The 18,927-nt window shown below is 54.1% G+C and overlaps 1 protein-coding gene across 1 annotated transcript in view; it reads left to right on the forward strand.

Moving 5' to 3' along the window:
- Positions 1–18,927, forward strand: part of DNHD1 (dynein heavy chain domain 1) — a 74,022-nt gene that overhangs the window by 54,471 nt on the left and 624 nt on the right. Inside the window, 7 exon segments of the mRNA XM_066619433.1 lie at positions 69–1,046; positions 1,142–1,316; positions 1,398–1,484; positions 8,688–8,889; positions 17,603–17,694; positions 17,826–17,978; positions 18,199–18,917. Of these exon segments, the coding sequence (XP_066475530.1) occupies positions 69–1,046; positions 1,142–1,316; positions 1,398–1,484; positions 8,688–8,889; positions 17,603–17,694; positions 17,826–17,978; positions 18,199–18,917 (2,406 nt within the window).

Consider the following 18,927-nt stretch of genomic DNA (forward strand, 5'->3'; position numbering starts at 1 on the left):
TGGCAGTGCCTGAGGGGGGCCGGCCCCGCCTTGCGTCTCTCCCCCCTCTGCTCATTCACCCCCTGCAGAAGGAGCTGGTGGACCTCATTTCCCAGCCACAGCGCTCCCTGCTGGAGGAGGAGAACTTCATGCCGATGGTGCGGCTTCTACAGACCCAGATCCAGGCACTGCAGGCCACCCACCAGCACATGCTCTCCCAGTACCAGCACCAGGCCGCCCTCTGCGACAAGTACCGGCAGGTGGCCTGCCTGGGGGTGGCCCTCTATCAGGCCCTCCAGCAGGTGGCCCGCCTCCACCCGCTCTATGGCTTCACCGTCGAAGCCTGCATCAGCCACACGCGCCAGGCCCTGATGACCACCAAGCGCCCCGACCCCAGCAAGCAGGAGACCCTGCCCACCCGCCTGCTGGAACTCAGCAAGGCCCTGCTCCGCCAGCTGCTCAGCAAGGCCCTGCCCTTCCTGCGGGAGATGGATCGCCTCCTCTACTGCTTCCTGGGGGCCCTGGCCACCCTGCAGGTTGTGGGCGAGCTTCAGCCCGCCGAGTGGCTGGCCTTCTGCGGGGGTCTGCAGGAGCCAGCGGCCAAGGCCCTTCTGCCGCCCGCAGCCGCCCATTCCGACAGCACGCCCCGTCCCGGCTGGGTGAGCACCGGGGCCTGGGAGGAGTGTGGCCTGCTGGAGAACCTGCCTGGCTTCCAGGGGCTGCTGGCCTCTCTGGCCGAGCAGTCGGGCCAGTGGCAGGAATACTTCCGCTTGCCGTCCACGGTGGTGGGGCTGGCCCTGTGCCCCAGCCACACCCACCTCGGCCCCTTCCAGCGTGCCGTCCTCTGGCGCATTCTGTGCCCTGGCGCCTTGAGCAGAGTCCTGGAGGACCTCACCACCTGCCTGCTGGGCTGGTCCACGACAGAGGAGTTCGCCAACTTCAACCCCTACGCCTACAGCAGGGCCAGCAAGCCCATCATCTTCCTCACGCCACCCACTGGCGACCAGGGTTCCTACACGCACCCGCTTCATTGGATCCAGCAGCTGGCAGCCCAGCGAGGACGTGTGGTGAGGAGCGATGGGGGGCGGGGGCTCCTGGAGCAGGCTCGGGCCAGGGCTGCTTCCTGGTGCAGTGGGTGAGGGCAGCTGCCTCTTGCCTGCAGGGGAAGGTGGTGGTCATCTCCTTCGGCACCCCGGATGCGGCCAGGCGTGTCTGGAGAAGCCTGCCTCTCTGCACCCGCAAGGGCAAGTGGCTGGTCCTGAACAACTGCCAGCTGCAGGCCCAGTGGGATCCTGAGGTGCTGGCACAACTGGAGCTGGTGCTCCGCTCGCAGGCAGGTGAGGAGGAGGGGCAGACAGGAGAGGTTGCTGCCTCCACGTGGCCCTTCCTCCACCGCTCCCTCCGCCCTTCCTGCACAGGTGCGAGTGATGGAGGGGCCCTGGAGATCCACCCCAAGTTCCGCCTCTGGCTCATCACCACTGCTGACGCACCGCACTCTGTGCCAGGTACTTCTGCACCTCTGCAGCTTCTGCCGGGTGTGGGGGTGATGGTGCCCGCCTGCTCAGCAGGACGCAATGGCAGAGGCAGGAAAGACGTGCCACCCCTTCCCGCCTCGCCACAGCCGTTCCCAGCTCGGGAAAGAGGGCCAGCCATAGCTCATTCCACGTCACCTGGAAGGGCTGGCAGAGAGAGCTGGGAGGAGGCAGCCTCTGTCGTGGCGCATGCCTGCACCAGCGGTCTTGGGGCATGTTGGTGAGAGGTCCTGAGAGCCCAACGCAGATTGCCAGGGAGGACGTGGAAGGCCAGGGGCGCCCAGGCAGCTGGTCCTGAGCTGTGTCTGGTGGCACCTGCAGGACTGGCTGGGCAGTCGGAGCTGAGGGGGTCTTGTGTGGTGTCCCTTTCTTCACTGCTGGGGAGGGGGAGCAATGCTGTGGCCCAGGCTGGAGCCTGGCTGCTCGCTGGCTCTTCCCACCACACAGGCAGGCAGGCAGGCAGGGCAGCTCCCCAGCAGCCCCAGGGCACGGCCTGCAAGAGCTGGGCAGTATCTGGTGCAGAGTCAGGCATCCCTCCAGGAGGAGGGGGCGAGTGTGCAGGAGGGGGAGAACATGGGCTGGAAGTGCGCTAGGGCAGGGCAGTCACAAACAGTCAGGCCAGCGGGAAAGGGCAGAGCAGTGCACTGATGTCGGATCTACACCTGGTCTCTGAGCCACTTGTAGGTGGGATGGGGGGCTGGAGCACTGGGTCACAAACGGGAGCGCAGCTGCAGTGGAAGGGCTGGCAGGGGCTTCTTGGGGGTGGTGTTGCTCTGTATGTCGGGGAGGGGACGGAATCCCACAGACTAGAAGCTCAGAGGCACCCGGCTCCTCCTTCTCTGTGGAGTCAGGGCACGCTGATGCTCATGTTCCACCTGTGATCCTCTGTAACACCAAGAGCCTGCTGTTCACACACTGTATTGCCAAGGCAGGCATCGCTCACTCCACACCGGTGCCAAAAATCATTTTGCCCGAGTGCAGAGCCTTGCACTTGTCCTTGCCTCCAGTGCGAGCACAACCACTGCCGGAACAAGCTCCAAATAAGGGCATGAGGGAGAATCATGGAGGGGCTGCAGTTTGGCAGCGGGACAGATTGCCAGGGGAGGTGGTGAGATCTCCCTCCCTGGAGAGCTTCAAGAAAAGACTGGACAAGCACCTTTCCTTGTGGAAATGCTTTAGGAAGATTTCCTGCTTCAGGCAGGGCGCTGGACTAGTTGGCCTACTAGGACTCTTCCAACTCTGTTTCTGTGCAGCAGAGGTCACATCTGCCACATCCTAAATCCCCTCCAGGGAATGGTCACAATTACCGCAAAGGGTCAGCAGAACATGATGCTGAGCTGGTGTGAGACAGTACCCCATCAGAAAAACAGCGATACACCAGCGCATCTCACCTCCTGCCCATTTTCCTACTGCAGAAGATACTGTCAGGGTTGATGGAGGGGGTCTTGGCAACTGCACTGTCTGAACATAAGAAGAGCCTCGCTGGATTAGGCCAAAAGCCCATCTAGTCCAGCCTCCTGTATCTTACAGTAGCCCACCAGATGTGTCCAGGAGCACACAAGACAACAGGAGACCTGCATCCAGGTGCCCTCTGTTGCATCTGGCATTCTGAGATAGCCCACTTCTAAAATCGGGAGCTTGCACATACCCATTACAGCATGTAATTTTCCTCCAGAAATTTGTCCAATCCCCTTTTAAAGGCATCCAGGCCAGATGTCATCACCATATCCTGTGGCAAGGCATTCCACAGACTAATTACACAAGTGGTTTGCATGCTCACTCCCTTCCTGCTCCCCTCTCTCCCCTGTTTGGATATGCAGCTTTCTGGGGAAAAGCCTTGGTAGAATGAATCTGGTGCCACCAGCCCAGGAGATCAGACTAGCCAAAGCGGCTGCCTGGGCTGGACCTCTCCCCTTGGAAAATACTGAACCTCAGGAGTTCCTATCAAAATCACGGTATCACAAAATCACCCTTTCGTTGTGCTGTAGCACAATCACAATAAAGTTACTACTACTACACTAGAGCCTGCAGAGCAGGGAAACCTGACAGTCCCCTGTGCTCCCAGGAGCAGGGACAGCAGTCTCCGGGTTAAAATATAAACCGTTTATTAAAAGTCTAATGAAAGAAAAGGTGAACCAAATGTGCAGGAAAGGAGAGACAAGAAAGGTTTGGCAGAAAGTTAAAACAAAGCAAGGAGGTGCAATCATTCTGGCCCCCACAGCTGTGTGCTGAAATTTTCAGCCCCTCACTTGGTTGGAATGAGGTCACCACACCACCTGACCTCTACCCTGCCTGGAGGAGAGCCAGCAGGTACGCAATGCACAGGGGGGGTTGCAGACAAAGGGATCGGCTGTCCATGAGGTGCTGTTTAGCAAAGAAGCTGCAGGGGGAGGGGTGAAAGACACCTCAAGCCCCGAAGAAACCCACAGAAAACAGAAAGAAAGGAGGGAGGGATCATGCAGAGATCCCCCCCTACTCAGACCCCAGCTAGGCAGACCAGAGCACGTCTTGCAGGGCCTATGGCATAGAGGGCTATTGCTCTGGCCTCAGGTGATATACACTTGCAGTGTGAGCAGCTTGCAGGCACATACAAAGTGCAGTGATGGGGATCACGGAGAAATGGCATTTGGCACGCAGAGGGAGCCACAACACGCATGGCGCAGTGCTGTGGTGACATGTCAGGTAGACACTGTACTGCCATGCTTGGTGGGCTGCTTTGGGGTTTTCATGGGTGCTGGTGGCCACTACTAGGAGGGCTGCACCAGGAGGGAATGCCTGGGCTCTTGTCCTCCCTCCCTTTGTGCCGGAGTGGCTTGGGACACAAACAGTGGCGCACTCACAGAGCAACTTTAGCATTGGACTACACAGTTGGACTGCATCCCAGGAAGGTGCCACAAGGCTCGAGCCACAGCAGTGCTGACCCATCCAAAGGGGGAGACAGGAGCACCCCCAAAATACAGCCTTGGCTGCCTGACCAATGTCAGGAAAGGTATAAGAGCAAATCAAGAGCTGGTGGCCTGTACACCTCCAGAGACCAATGCAGTGATTGATAGTGACTAGAAGAGACTCTCGATAGGGGACAGATACATCCTGTCGGACAAGGCCCACCTTTTTGAGATCAAGTTGCTTGCTTGGTGGCTGATGGAAGTGCTGTGGGTGTCATTTATCTTGAATTCAGAAAGCATTCGACAAGGTTTTCCTCAACATCTTTGTCTGCAAGCCAGTAAAATATGGGCTAGTGAGAATATGATGATATGACCTTCGCAGTTGTGGGGCAGCCACACACAAAGAGTGGTCATCAGTGGTTCCCCAGCAATCTGGGGGGCAGTTTGGAGTGAAGCACCCCAGGGCTTCTCTTCAGCATCTTTATCAACGACTTTCATCGGGTTCTCCAAACTATGGCCCGGGGGCCACAAGACTTTATTTGGCTGTCAGACACTTTTTCCCAGCCATGGGCCCAGGGAGTTGACATGGGCAGTTCTGTCTGTCACATTCCTTTCCATACGGACAGAGTGGTGTCCACCTGGCTAACCCTCATTTTCAGTCCCCTGGGCCAAAGGTGTGAAGACCCTCAAACCGTATTGTTCAGTGTTAACCTCACCCCGTTGAAAAAACACATCAGGTTTCTGCATGCTGACCTTTCAACATTGTGGTAAAACAACTGCAGTAAAAAACAACCATAGCATCATTTTTGTGCCTGCTAAACAAACAGGGTTTCCGCAACGGGTTGGGCAGAGACTGTGTGCCCTGCGCTGCTCACCTCTGTCTTACATGATTTTTTCCACCTGTGAAAATGTGTAAAATATTGGACTCGGCCCTTGTGCCGAAAGGTTTGGAGACCCAGGACGTGGATGAAGGGATACCAGGAAGCTCATCCTTTCTGCAGATTATGCTAAAATGAGAGCTCTCCCCACAGAAGGCAGTAGCAGCATTCAGGAGGTCCTGGCAGAAGCGTATGCCAGGCTGAGGTGAACAAAGCGACGTTTAGCAGAGACAAACGCAAGCGCCTGCATTTAGGCACAGTGATTTTGGCACAAGTAGAGAATGGGCGATGCCTGCTTTGGCAGCGCAAAATGTGAAACGGACCTTGGTGAGTAGTGACTCACAAATGGAACATGAGCCAGCAGTGTGATGTGACTGCAAAGAAGTCAAATCCAATATTAGATAACTGTAGCCTCCAAGTCCTGAGAAGTGCTGGTTCCACTTTGCTCGGTGCTCAAGGAACTAGGTGTGTTTAACCTGCTGAAGGCAAAGTTTTGTGTTCTGCTGCCCCACAGAGCAGAACTAGGAGGGTTAGGAGCTCACTTGCAGAGCAGGAAGAAATTCAGAGTGATAAGAGCAGCTTAGCAATGGAACGGATTACCGAGGGAAGTGAGGGAGATTTTGCTGAAGGTCTTCAAGCAGTGGCTTGACAGGCAGCTTTTGGAGACAGGCTGTGGAGAGGATTGTCCAAGTCAGGGTTGGACTAGATGGCCTGAGGGCTGCCCCCAACTGTGTAATCTCATGGTTCTGGGTGTCCTCTGGACATCTGCTGGGTGGCTGCCTATGGAAAGAGAAACACAAGGAGTGCCACGAGACAACGCTGTCAGCTTTCGCTTGGAATGTGCATTCAGTGTGTTTGGTGAGGAAAAGGGGAGCTGCCTGGTGCACATGGAGCAGTGCCCCACTGGGGGTGAGCGCCTACTGGCGCAGAGCATTAGCTTTCTCTCCTCCCAAGTAGCACTTTGGGAGAATGCACTCTTCTGCCATCTGTGGCAATGGGGCAGTGCTGCAGAACAAAAGGAGAGCACGTGGCCAGCAGGGGCAATAGTAGGAGCACCAGGAATAAGAAGAGCCCTGCTGGATGAGGGCCAGGTTCCATCTAGGCCAGCTTCCTGTATGTCACAGCGGCCCACTGGATGCCTCAGGGAGCACACACAAGACCACAGCATCTCGCTACCACCTCCCTGCATCTGGCGTTCGATTTACGCTCACACCCCCAGCGAAGACACCAGACTGCCGTTGGGTTTAACTTCCGCTATTTATTAACACAGTGACCAATTTTTAATGCATGAAACCTACAGAATATACCTTCCCACCCTTGCCAGTCTAGGGGAGGCAAAAAAACTGCCATCCATGGCCAATCTGGATGATAGAAAAAAATTCCTGCCCGGCCCTCATAATGAACAACCAGCTAATCTCAGTCTGTACACACCCATCATGGCTTATAATCTGTGATGGAATTTTCCTCCAGAAATCTGTTCAATCCTGTTTTAAAGGCATCCAGGCCAGATGCCATCACCACATCCTGTGGCAAGGAGTTCTGCAGACCAACCATACGCTGAGTAAAGAAATATTTTCTTTTGTCTGTCCTAACTCTCCCAACACTCAATTTTAGTGGATGTCCCCTGGTTCTAGTGTTATGTGAGAGAGTAAAGAGCATCTCCCTATCCACTTTTTCCTTCCAATTTTCTATGTCCCAATCATGCACCCCTCAGGCGTGTCTTTTCTAGGCTGAAGAGGCCCAAATGTTGTAGCTTTACCTCATAAGGAAGGTGCCCCAGCCCTGTAATCATCTTAGTCACTCTCTTTTGCACCTTTTCCATCTCCACTGTGTCCTTTTTGAGATGTGGCGACCAGAGCTGGACACAATACTCCAGGTGTGGCCTCACCATCGATTTGTACAATAGCATTATAATATTAGCCATTTTGTTCTCAATACCTTTTCTAATGATTCCAAGCATGGAATTGGCCTTCTTCAGGGCCACCTTTAAAAGGGGATTGGACAAGTTTCTGGAGGAAGAATCCATTATGGGGTACAAACCATGATGTGTATGTGCAACCTCCTGATTTTAGAAATGGGCTATGTCCGAATGCCAGATGCAAGGGAGGGCATCTTTAAGAGCATCAGAGGAGCCCCACTGGATCAGGCCAAAATCTCATCTAGTCCAGTTCCCTGTACTTCTTCACAGTTGTCCACAAGATGCGTCAGGGAGCACACAAGACAAGATACCTGCATCCTGTTGCCAATCCCTTGCGTCTCTGAAATTCAGAGAGAGAGAGAGAGAGAGAGCTCTGTACACAGCAAAAGGCCAGGCAGATGCCCTGTCTGAATTGTGGTCTCCCTGACAGTGTCTTTATACTGGACAGATGCGCTGTGATTGGTGTCATCTTTCTCCTAATGCCGTGCTGTAGGAAACAGGGTGGGACAGAAGGCAATATGTAGATCTGTCATTTCTAGTGTGTACTTCAAGGCAGCAATCCACAAACCCACAACACTTAGAAATGACATAGGGTCCTAGAAATTTGGAAGACACACAGGAGCAGAGGACATCTAGAACCATGCAATTATACGGTTGGAGGTGACCTTCAGGCTGGCTAGTCCACTCTCCTTCTTGAAGCAGGATATTCTCAGCTGTCTTGCTGAAATGTGACCTCCTGCAACTCCAGCCTCTTTGATCTAGTTCTGCTCTCTGCCAATGGTTGCTCAGGAGCGGGGCCGCTGCCTCAATGACCTGCCACTACACTCAGCTACATGCCTCAGCACTCGTGTTGCCCTGGCCCACCTGCTTCCCTGGCCAGAGCAATGTGGTTTTCGTGGTTGAGAGCCTTTTCCTTGTCGTGACGTTGGAGGTGGTTCCCCCCCCCCCATTTCTTCCTCTGGACGTTTTGGTTCCTTTGCCTACTCTGATGCCGGCACAGCGGTTTGCTGGCATCTGGGGCATGTCTGTCACGTGGAGGGGCTGAGGTTATGTCCTGCCCACATCCCCTGTACCCCATTTGGTGGGAGTTGTGCAAACATTGGAGATGGTGGTGGTGCAGCCATCAGCAAATCTGGAACTCCAGGTGTGCAGCTGTCATGGCATGTCACGACGCCCTGCCCTTGACCCCTCAGACTGTCCGTAGATTGCGTCAGAATTCCAAGGCGGTGCAGAGACCGGGCTGGCTGCTTTGACAGAGGGCAGGTGAAGGTGGCCCGGCTCCTTCGCTCCCACTGCCCCTGCTTCCGCTTCGCACCTCTCCTCTGAGGCAGAAGGTGTGCCCCAGCCCAGCACGTTCGTTCTGGGAAGGACGCAAAGCTGGTCTGGTGCCTAACCTTGGAGACGACCCCAAACCCCAGAGAGGCTGCCAGGCACCCTTGGCAGTGGGGCAGGTGATGGCAGGCGATGGCCATGGCTGTCCTTGCTCTGCCCACAGGGCCTGTGCATCGCAACGCTGTGATCTTCTTCTGTGAGGCACAACTGGAACTGAGGAGCATCCTGTCACGCACCCACCAGCTGCTGCAGGGCCTGGTGCCGGCCCTCGAGACCAGTCAGCGGCTGGCCCTCCTCGTTCTCTATGCCACGCTGCTCTACCGGCAGAACTATGCCCAGTGGACCCAGGCAGCCACGTATATGTGGTAAGTGAGGGAACGGGGAGGGCCCACAGCTGCAGCCCAGAGGGGAACCCGCCCATCCTGTGGCACAAGACCAAGAACCCTTGCTTGTCCACCCGCCTGCTCCTCAGCCCGCCCTTGTCACCATCCCAGATGCTGCTGCTGCTCCTGGAGCTCTGAGTTCTGAGCACAGCCCACAGCCAGACCACCCTTTCACAGAGGGGGCTGCCCCCCTTAACCCAGCTGCCCATTTCTGCTGCGCTGGCAGGATGCATCCGTCACTGAGCACTGCGTGACCCACAGGAGAGCAGTGGCGCTAGGGAGGCCGCCCAGCCTCCAAGAACGTAAGGGCAGCCCCACTGGATCAGGCCAGAGGCCCATCTAGTCCAGCTTCCTGTATCTCACAGTGGCCCACCAAATGCCCCAGGGAGCACACCAGATAACAAGAGACCTGCAAGGCCTCCTGGCAATTGTAGTACAGCCCCACTGGATCAGGCCAGAGGCCCATCTAGTCCAGCTTCCTGTATCTCACAGAGGTCCACCAAATGCCCCAGGGAGCACACCAGATAACAAGAGACCTGCATCCTGGTGCCCTCCCTTGCATCTGGCATAGCCCAGGTCTCAAATCAGGAGGTGGCACATACACATCATGGCTTTTAACCCGTAATGGATTCTTCCTCCAGCAATTTGTCCAATCCCCTTTTAAGGGCGTCCAGGTCAATCGCCAGAGTTCCACAGACCGACCACACGCTGAGTAAAGAAATATTTTCTTTTGTCTGTTCTAACTCTCCCAACACTCAATTTGAGTGGATGTCCCCTGGTTCTGGTATTATGTGAGAGTGTAAAGAGCATCTCCCTATCCACTCTGTCCATCCCCTGCATAATTTTGTATGTCTCAATCATGTCCTCCCTCAAGCGTCTCTTTTCTAGGCTGAAGAGGCCCAAATGCCGTAGCCTTTCCTCATAAGGAAGGTGCCCCAGTCCCGTAATCATCTTAGTCGCTCTCTTTTGCACCTTTTCCATTTCCACTATGTCTTTTTTGAGAAGCAGCGACCAGAACTGGACACAATACTCCAGGTGTGGCCGCAGCATTGATTTGTACAACGGCATTATAATATTTGCCGTTTTGTTCTCAATACCTTTCCTAATGACCCCAAGCATAGAATTGGCCTTCTTCACTGCCGCCGCACATTGGGTCGACACTTTCATCGACCTGTCCACCACCACCCCAAGATCTCTCTCCTGATCTGTCACAGACAGCTCAGAACCCATCAGCCTATATCTAAAGTTTTGATTTTTTGCCCCAATGTGCCTGACATACTTACTGACATTGAAGCGCATCTGCCATTTTGCTGCCCATTCTGCCAGTCTGGAGAGATCCTTCTGGAGCTCCTCACAATCACTTCTGGTCTTCACCACTCGGAAAAGTTTGGTGTCGTCCACAGACTTTGCACCCTCACTGCTCAACCCTGTCTCCAGGTCATTTATGAAGAGGTTGAAAAGCACTGGTCCCAGGACAGATCCTTGGGGCACACCGCTTTTCACTTCTCTCCATTGTGAAAATTGCCCATTGACACCCACTCTCTGTTTCCTGGTCTTCAACCAGTTCTCAATCCATGAGAGGACCTGTCCTCTAATTCCCTGACTGTGGAGTTTTCTCAGCAGCCTTTGGTGAGGGACCGTGTCAAACGCCTTCTGAAAGTCCAGATATAGAATGTCTACGGGTTCTCCCACATCCACATGCCTGTTGACCTTTTCAAAGAATTCTATAAGGTTTGTGAGGCAAGACTTACCCTTACAAAAGCCAGGCTGATTCTCCCTCAGCAAGGCCTGTTCATCTATGTGTTTTGAGATGCTATCTTTGATGAGGCATGACCGGCCTATAGTTTCCCGGGTCCCCCCTCTTAAAGATTGACATGACATTTGCTATCCTCCAATCTTCTGGCACCGAGGCAGTTTTGAGGGGCAAGTTGCATACCTTAGTCAAGAGATCAGCAACTTCATTCTTCAATTCCTTAATAACTCTTGGGTGGATGCCATCAGGGCCCTGTGACTTTTGTATTGGCAACCTTCAGTCTCGAAAGACTCTGGTATCGTGCTCTGAAAGGTGGTTCTGGAACAGCGTCTAGTGTGGCTGAAAAGGCCAATCCGGGAGTGACAATCCCTTCCACACCGGGAGCAAGTGCAGTCTGTCCCTGGTCTGTCTCCCTGGCTATGGGCCTTCCTTCTTTGCCTCTTAGCCTCAGATGTTGGCAAAGTGTCTCTTCAAACTGGGAAAGGCCATGCTGCACAGCCTGCCTCCAAGCGGGCCGCTCAGAGGCCAGGATTTCCCACCTGTTGAGGTCCACTCCTAAGGCCTTCAGATCCCTCTTGCAGATGTCCTTGTATCGCAGCTGTGGTCTACCTGTAGGGTGCTTTCCTTGCACGAGTTCTCCATAGAGGAGATCCTTTGGGATCCGGCTATCATCCATTCTCACGACATGACCGAGCCAACGCAGGCGTCTCTGTTTCAGCAGTGAATACATGCTAGGGATTCCAGCACGTTCCAGGACTGTGTTGTTTGGAACTTTGTCCTGCCAGGTGATGCCGAGGATGCGTCGGAGGCAACGCATGTGGAAAGCGCTCAGTTTCTTCTCCTGTTGTGAGCGAAGAGTCCATGACTCGTTGCAGTACAGAAGTGTACTCAGGACGCAAGCTCTGTAGACCTGAATCTTGGTATGTTCCGTCAGCTTCTTGTTGGACCAGACTCTCTTTGTGAGTCTGGAAAACGTGGTAGCTGCTTTACCGATGCGCTTGTTTAGCTCGGTATCGAGAGAAAGAGTGTCGGAGATCGTTGAGCCAAGGTACACAAAGTCATGGACAACCTCCAGTTCATGCGCAGAGATTGTAATGCAGGGAGGTGAGTCCACATCCTGAACCATGACGTGTTTTCTTCAGGCTGATCGTCAGTCCAAAATCTTGGCGGGCCTTGCTAAAACGATCCATGAGCTGCTGGAGATCTTTGGCAGAGTTGGTAGTGACAGCTGCATCGTCGGCAAAGAGGAAGTCACGCAGACATTTCAGCTGGACTTTGGATTTTGCTCTCAGTCTGGAGAGGTTGAAGAGCTTTCCTTCTGATCTGGTCCGGAGATAGATGCCTTCTGTTGCAGTTCCAAAGGCCTGCTTCAGCAGGACAGTGAAGAAAATCCCAAACAAGGTTGGCGCAAGAACACAGCCCTCCTTCACTCCGCTTCGGATGTCAAAAGGGTCTGATGTGGAGCCATCGAAGACAACAGTGCCCTTCATGTCCTTGTGGAAAGATCTGATGATGCTGAGGAGCCTGGGTGGACATCCAATCTTGGGGAGAATCTTGAAGAGGCCGTCTCTGCTGACCAGGTCGAAAGCCTTTGTGAGATCTATGAAGGCTATAAAGAGTGGCTGTCGTTGTTCCCTGCATTTCTCCTGCAGTTGTCTAAGGGAGAATACCATATCAGTGGTGGACCTGTTGGCTCGGAATCCGCACTGTGATTCTGGATAAACGCTCTCTGCAAGTACCTGGAGCCTCTTTAGTGCAACTCGGGCAAACAGCTTTCCTACAACGCTAAGGAGAGAGATGCCGCGGTAGTTGTTGCAGTCACCCCTATCACTTTTGTTCTTGTACAGCGTGATGATGTTTGCATCCCTCATGTCTTGAGGTACTCCACCTTCTCTCCAGCAGAGACAGAGGATTTCATGCAGCTCAGTGACGATGATCTCTTTTCAGCATTTTAGGACTTCAGCAGGGATGCTGTCTTTTCCAGGTGCCTTGCCAAAGGCAAGGGAGTCCAGGGCCACGTGAAGTTCTTCTAGGGTTGGTTCACTGTCAAGCTCTTCCTGCACAGGCAGGCACTCAATGTTGTTCAGTGCTTCTTCGGTGACTACATTTTCTCTGGAATATAGCTCAGAGTAGTGCTGCACCCAGCGTTCCATCTGCTGTGCCCGATCCTGGATGACCTCGCCTGTGGCAGACTTCAGAGGGGCAATTTTCCTCTGTGTTGGACCTAGGGCCTGCTTGATACCGTCATACATCCCCTTGATGTTGCCTGTGTCAGCTGCTATCTGTATCTCGGAACAGAGCTGGAGCCAGTAGTCGTTAGCACATCTCCTGGCAGTCTGTTGGACTTTGCTGCGAGCAGTTCGGAGGACCTGCAGGTTGCGCTCACTGGGACAGGCCTTGTATGCTGCTTGAGCTCTCCTCTTTTCCTCAATGACTGGTGTCAACTCCTCAGAGTGGGCTTCAAACCAGTCTGCCGCCTTGTTGGTCTTCTTGCCGAATATGGACAAGGCGGTGTTGTAAACGGTATTCTTGAAATGTTCCCATCTGTTGGATGCGTTTGCATCGGCCGGGCCTGGAAGAGATTCCTCAAGTGCTTGTGCAAATTCCTCCACTTTTCTCTGATCCCGGGTCTTGCTGGTATCAATGCGAGGTCTTCCTTCCTTTTTCGTGTGGTACAGTTGCTTTGTTCGCAGTTTCACTCTGCTGCACACCAGGGAGTGGTCAGTGTCGCAGTCAGCACCATGATAACTGCGTGTGATCTTGATGCTGGGAAGGCTGGAGCATCTGGTGAGGATCAGGTCGAGCTGGTGCCAGTGCTTTGATCTTGGATGTCTCCAAGAGACTCAATGTTGGGGCTTTGTGTTGAAGAACGTGTTGCTGACACAGAGACCGTGATGACAGCAAAACTCTAGCAGGCGTTGGCCATTCTCGTTCATCCTCCCAGTGCCAAACTGACCTAAGCAAGTGGGCCATGAACTGTTATCAGCACCAACTCTAGCATTGAAATTGCCGAGGATGAACAATGGCTCTTTTACAGGGATTTTCTTGACAGTAGTGGCCAGGTCATCATAGAATTTGTCTTTGGCTTCTGCTGGAGACGACAGAGTCGGTGCATAAGCACTGATGAGAGTGACAGGTCCTGCTGATGACTGGAGCTGCAGGGACAAAATTCTTTCACTTCTCACAGTAGTTGGGATGATGGATTTCAGCAGGGTATTTCTGACCGCAAAGCCAATGCCATGTTCCCTGGTTTCGTTTGGTGGTTTTCCCTGCCAGAAAAATGAGAAATTTCTCTCCTTGACAGATCCGGAATCTGGCAGCCTCATCTCTTGAAGGGCGACGATGTCCATCTGCAGTCTGCTCAGCTCCATGTCTTCTGGCACCGAGGCCGTTTTGAGGAACAAGTTGCATACCTTAGTCAAGAGATCAGCAACTTCATTCTTCAGTTCATTAATAACTCTTGGGTGGATGCCATCAGGGCCCGGTGACTTATTGATCTTTAATTTATTAATGAGGTCTGAAACATCTTCTTTTTTAACCTCTATCTGACTTAACTCCTCGGTCAGGAGGGGCCGTTCGGGCAGCGGTATCTGCCCGAGGTCTTCTGCCGTGAAGACAGATGCAAAGAACTCATTTAATTTCTCTGCCATCTCTCCTTTTATCTCCCCTTTTCCTCCCTCACCTTCCAGAGGGCCAACCACTTCTCTGGCGGGTTTCCTGCTTCTAACATATTTGAAGAAGCTTTTATTATTCCCCTTAATGTTGCTGGCCATGCGTTCCTCATAGTCTTGCTTGGCCTCCCATATCACCTTCTTAATTTTCTTTTGCCACAGTTTATGTTCCTTTTTATTCTCCTCATTAGGGCAAGACTTCCATTTACGGAAGGGCTTCCTTGCCCTTCACAGCCTCTCTAACTTGGCTCGTTAGCCATGCGGGCACCCTCCTGGATTTGGTGGAACCCTTCTTTCTTTGTGTTATATACATCTGTTAGGCCTCTATTACTGTTGTTTTAAGCAGCCTTCATGCACTTTGGAGAGATTGGACTCTTTTTACCCTCCCTTTCAACCTCCTTCTAACCAGCCTCCTCAAGGGTTTTTGTTAGAGATTTGCCTGGTATTCTTTCCCCAACGTGCATGTCAAAACGGGTCGCAACATGATTACTGTTCCCCGGCTCAGTAACATTTACTGAGTAACATTTACTCAGTAAATTTACTCAGTAACATTTACATCTCTAACCAGGTCCTGCGTACCGCACAATATTAAATCCAGAGTCACCTATCCTCTGGTGGGCTCCATGACTAGCTGCTCTAAGCCACAGTCATTTAGCACGTCAAGAAATCTGGTCTCCTTATCGTGACCAGAACACAAATTGACCCAGTCTATATGAGGATAATTGAAGTCCCCCATGATTACAACCCTGTCCCTCCTTGTCACTTCCCTGATCCGTTTCCTCATTTCAAGGTCCCCTTCTGATTTCTGGTCTGGAGGATGATAGTACGCCCCCAGTATTACATCGCTGCACAAGCCTGGTAATTTAACCAACAGAGATTCTACAGTGGAGTCGGACCCGCCTTCAATCTCTGCTGGATTCTATGCCTTCCTTAACATAAATGGCCACCCCACCTCCAACACGCCCCTGCCTGTCCCTCCTGTAGAGTTTATAGCCCGGGATTGCGGTATCCCACTGATTCTCCGCATTCCACCAGGTTTCCGTTATGCCCACTATGTCAATGTTTTCCCTTGTCACCAGACATTCCAGTTCTCCCACCTTTGCTCGTAGACTTCGGGCATTTGCATAAAAGCATTTGTACACGGAATGCCCCAGGGTGGGCTGCTTATTCGCTCCTTTGTCCCCGCATCCTCTCACTGCGTCAAACCATCTATCACATCCCATCTCCCTACCTTTCCCAATTTCTTTCCCAAGCAGCAGGCAGAGGGTGCTGATAGGAGCAAGAGCAGCTGCAGACAGGCCAGGTTGGATGGAGGGGGGCTCTGGCTTGGAAGGAGCCCACCCCTGGGGCAAGCAAAGCCCAGGCACCCGGCCAGGAATGCCTCCCTGAGGCAGGGGAGTAAGGTGGACCTCTGCTGCTCTAGCTGAGAGATGATGAATGCTGCTCATTCATTCATTCATTCATGCATGAAGCTCCCAGTTGAGATGGAAGGCAAAAAACAATGAGGGAGCCCTTCTGTCTCCCTCCCCTCCTCAGCTTGAGGTGTTGATGGCTGTCAGTGCAGGCATGGACACTACAGGAAAAGCAGACTAAAAGCGCACTAAAGAAAGGTTCCCCTCCCAGGTAGCAGTGAGATGGGAAGCCCTAGAGGGCAACTGGGAGCCAGCCAGGATCCTTCACAAGCCGACAAAACACCTGGGAAGGGGCGGTGCCCCAGAGGGAGAAAGGAAGGGGGCAGCACAGCAAGCAGAGGCTCACACCAGGCAGCCTTCACTTCTCCTGCCCCCCCCACGTCTGAGGCTGGCTGAAAGGGCAGGCGGAGGGGGGAGAGACCGATCTGGGGCAGCCCAACAGGGGAGAGGGGTGCTGTAGGCTGGCCCCCTTACCCAAGGGAGAAGGACTTTTGTCCCCAGCACCGGGCAAGCCAATACCTTCTCACCCTGCCTGGCCCGCACTTGAGGAAGTTGGGGGTGGGGGGTGCAACAGGATCAGGGCTCCGGCCACCCAAAACTACCACTGTTCAGTTTGAGCCTGCCCATCTGGACAGTGGCGCTCCAGCTTTTCCACGAAGCATTAGCTCCCTGCCTCTTTGGCATCCACACGAACCAGGCAGGGCCGTTCCTGCCATAAACATTCCCTGTCTCCTCCTTTAGCGGGGGGGGGGGGGCACACTGCAGTGTCAGCTGGATGCAGCCTCTCCAGCCCATGTGCTTAAGTCCAAACAGTATTGCCTCCCTTATGGGTATAGTCTTTGGGGCTCTTCAGTCTAGAAGACGCACCTGAGGGGGGGGACATGATTGACACATACAAAATTATGCATGGGAACAATAGTGGATAGAGAGATGCTCTTTACACTCTCGCATGACACCAGAACCAGGGGACATCCACTAAAATTGCTTGTTGGGAGAGTTAGAACAGACAAAAGAAAATATTTCTTTACTCAGCGTGTGGTCGGTCTGTGGAACTCCTTGCCGCAGGATGCGGTGACAGCATCTGACTTGGATGCCTTTAAAAGGGGATTGGACAAGTTTCTGGAGGAAAAATCCATTACGGGGTACAAGCCATGATGTGTATGTGCAACCTCCTGATTTTAGAAATGGGCCATGTCAGAATGCCAGATGCGAGGGAGGGCACCAGGATGAGGTCTCTTGTTATCTGGTGTGCTTCCTGGGGCATTTGGTGGGCCGCTGTGAGATACAGGAAGCTGGACTAGATGAGCCTATGGCCTGATCCAGTGGGGCTGTTCTTATGTTTTTATGGGGAGAGTTAGGACAGACAAAAGAAAATGGACTTTTCTTCCAGAAATCTAATCCCCTTTTAAAAGTATCTAGGCCTTCAGGTGCCATCACCTCAGCCTGTGACAAGGAGTTCCATAGACTAATTACATGCTGGGTAAATAAATATTAGTTTACAAAGCATGATGGGTCTGTGCAACCTCCTGGTTCTAGAAGCAGGCTACCTCAGAAGGCCAGGTGCAAGGGAGTGGCAACAGAAGAAAGTGCTGTGTTCTCCGAGACTTCGAGTGGACCACTGTGGGATAAGGAAGCTGGACCAGATGGGCTGTTCTGATCTTCCAGACCTGCAACGTGTGTTGTGAGTCCTGGGCCTAATTTCCGTTCTTGCCCAGATTACGGAGGACTTCTGCAGTGCAGCAATTGCGTGGCTCACAGACAGCCTGTTGCAGAGAGGCTAAAGGCTGCAAAACAGGCCAATGCCTGTCCACGCTGGGAGGGAGGGTGCCAGGCAAGTCCTTCTTTTGTGCCCCCCCCAGGAGCCAAGGGGAACTGCTGGCAGGTTTCAAGGCCCTGGAGAAGCTGAGTTGGCTGACAGACAACCCTGAGGGAGCCCTGCAGGAGCTGGCAGGTATGAAGAACCAGTGGAGGGTGGTCTGGAGCAGATCCAGAGTTCTGCAGTGCCCACTGATGCCGTCCCCACTTCTGCTACTGTGACAGCTGTACAAGCAGCAGACCATCTACTCTCCAATGCTCCTCTAGGGACCATGCTCTATGGGGGCCACATCTTGGACAGTGGAGACGCCGAGGCGGTGCGCAGCCTATGTCAGCAGTGCCTGGCCTCGGGGGCACACTTGCAACTTGGCCAGGGCTTTGCCAACCTCCTGGCGGCCGTCATTAGCAGAAACACTCCAGGTGAGTGGAGGCTGCCACCCCAAGGCTTCCTTCAGTGTCTCTGCGCCCCTCCCCCTTCCCCTCCGATCACCCTGGGAGCCAACTTTGGCCTGGTCTTTCAAGGCACAGATTTCAGCAGCCCTTGGCTGGGACTGGGAGGAGAGGACGGTGCCTGAACGGGGCTGGGTCTCCCTCCTAAGTCGCATGAACCGCCCACGCTCTCTCCCTCCCTTCCCCCCAGCGCTGTCAGAGGAAGAGGCAACTGCCGCCACCCAGGCCCAGATCGCGCACCTGCCAAGCCCTATGGAACCAGCCTTGGTGGGGCTCTGCAGTGGGCTACAGCAGCACATGCTGGCAGGCCGAAGCAAGGCTCTGCTGGCAGCCCTGCAGGTGTCCCAAGGGCTGTGGCAACCCAGGAGTCCACCCAGCAGCCGACAGGCCGCTTTGGAGCAGCTGGTGCAAGAAGGGCTGGCGCTGGTGCAGGGACTGCAAGAGCAGCTACAGCAGCAGGGCTGGGCTGTGGGCGAGAGGGTGCACCTGCTAGGCATTCAGCCCCGGCTCAAGGGCCGGCCCCTGCAGCACTTCCTCCTGGCAGAGGCAGGCAGCTTCCTAGCCCTGCTGCAGCAGGTGGACAAGGACTTGCGCTGTACCCAGGAGCGCCTGCAGGGGACGGCCTGCTCTTCCCCCCGCTGCACTGCCATCCTGCACAGCCTGGAGCAAGACCGACTGCCCCGCCCGTGGCTGCTCCACACCCCGACAGGCCCCCAACCCCCCCAGGCATGGCTGGAGATGCTGCGGCGGCGCTGCCAGCTACTCTGCAGCTACCTGGAGTCCATTGGGGGATCGCGGGTGCCGCACTACAACTTGGCAGCTTTCCAGCATCCGCGGCGCCTGTTTGTGGCACTGCTGCAGGAGAAAGCGCGGGACCAGGAGCTGGAGCGGAACCAGCTGGTGCAGCAGGTGAGAAGGC

Source organism: Tiliqua scincoides, chromosome 3 (genome assembly GCF_035046505.1).
Source record: "Tiliqua scincoides isolate rTilSci1 chromosome 3, rTilSci1.hap2, whole genome shotgun sequence".
In the NCBI taxonomy this organism is placed as follows: Eukaryota; Metazoa; Chordata; class Lepidosauria; order Squamata; family Scincidae; genus Tiliqua; species Tiliqua scincoides.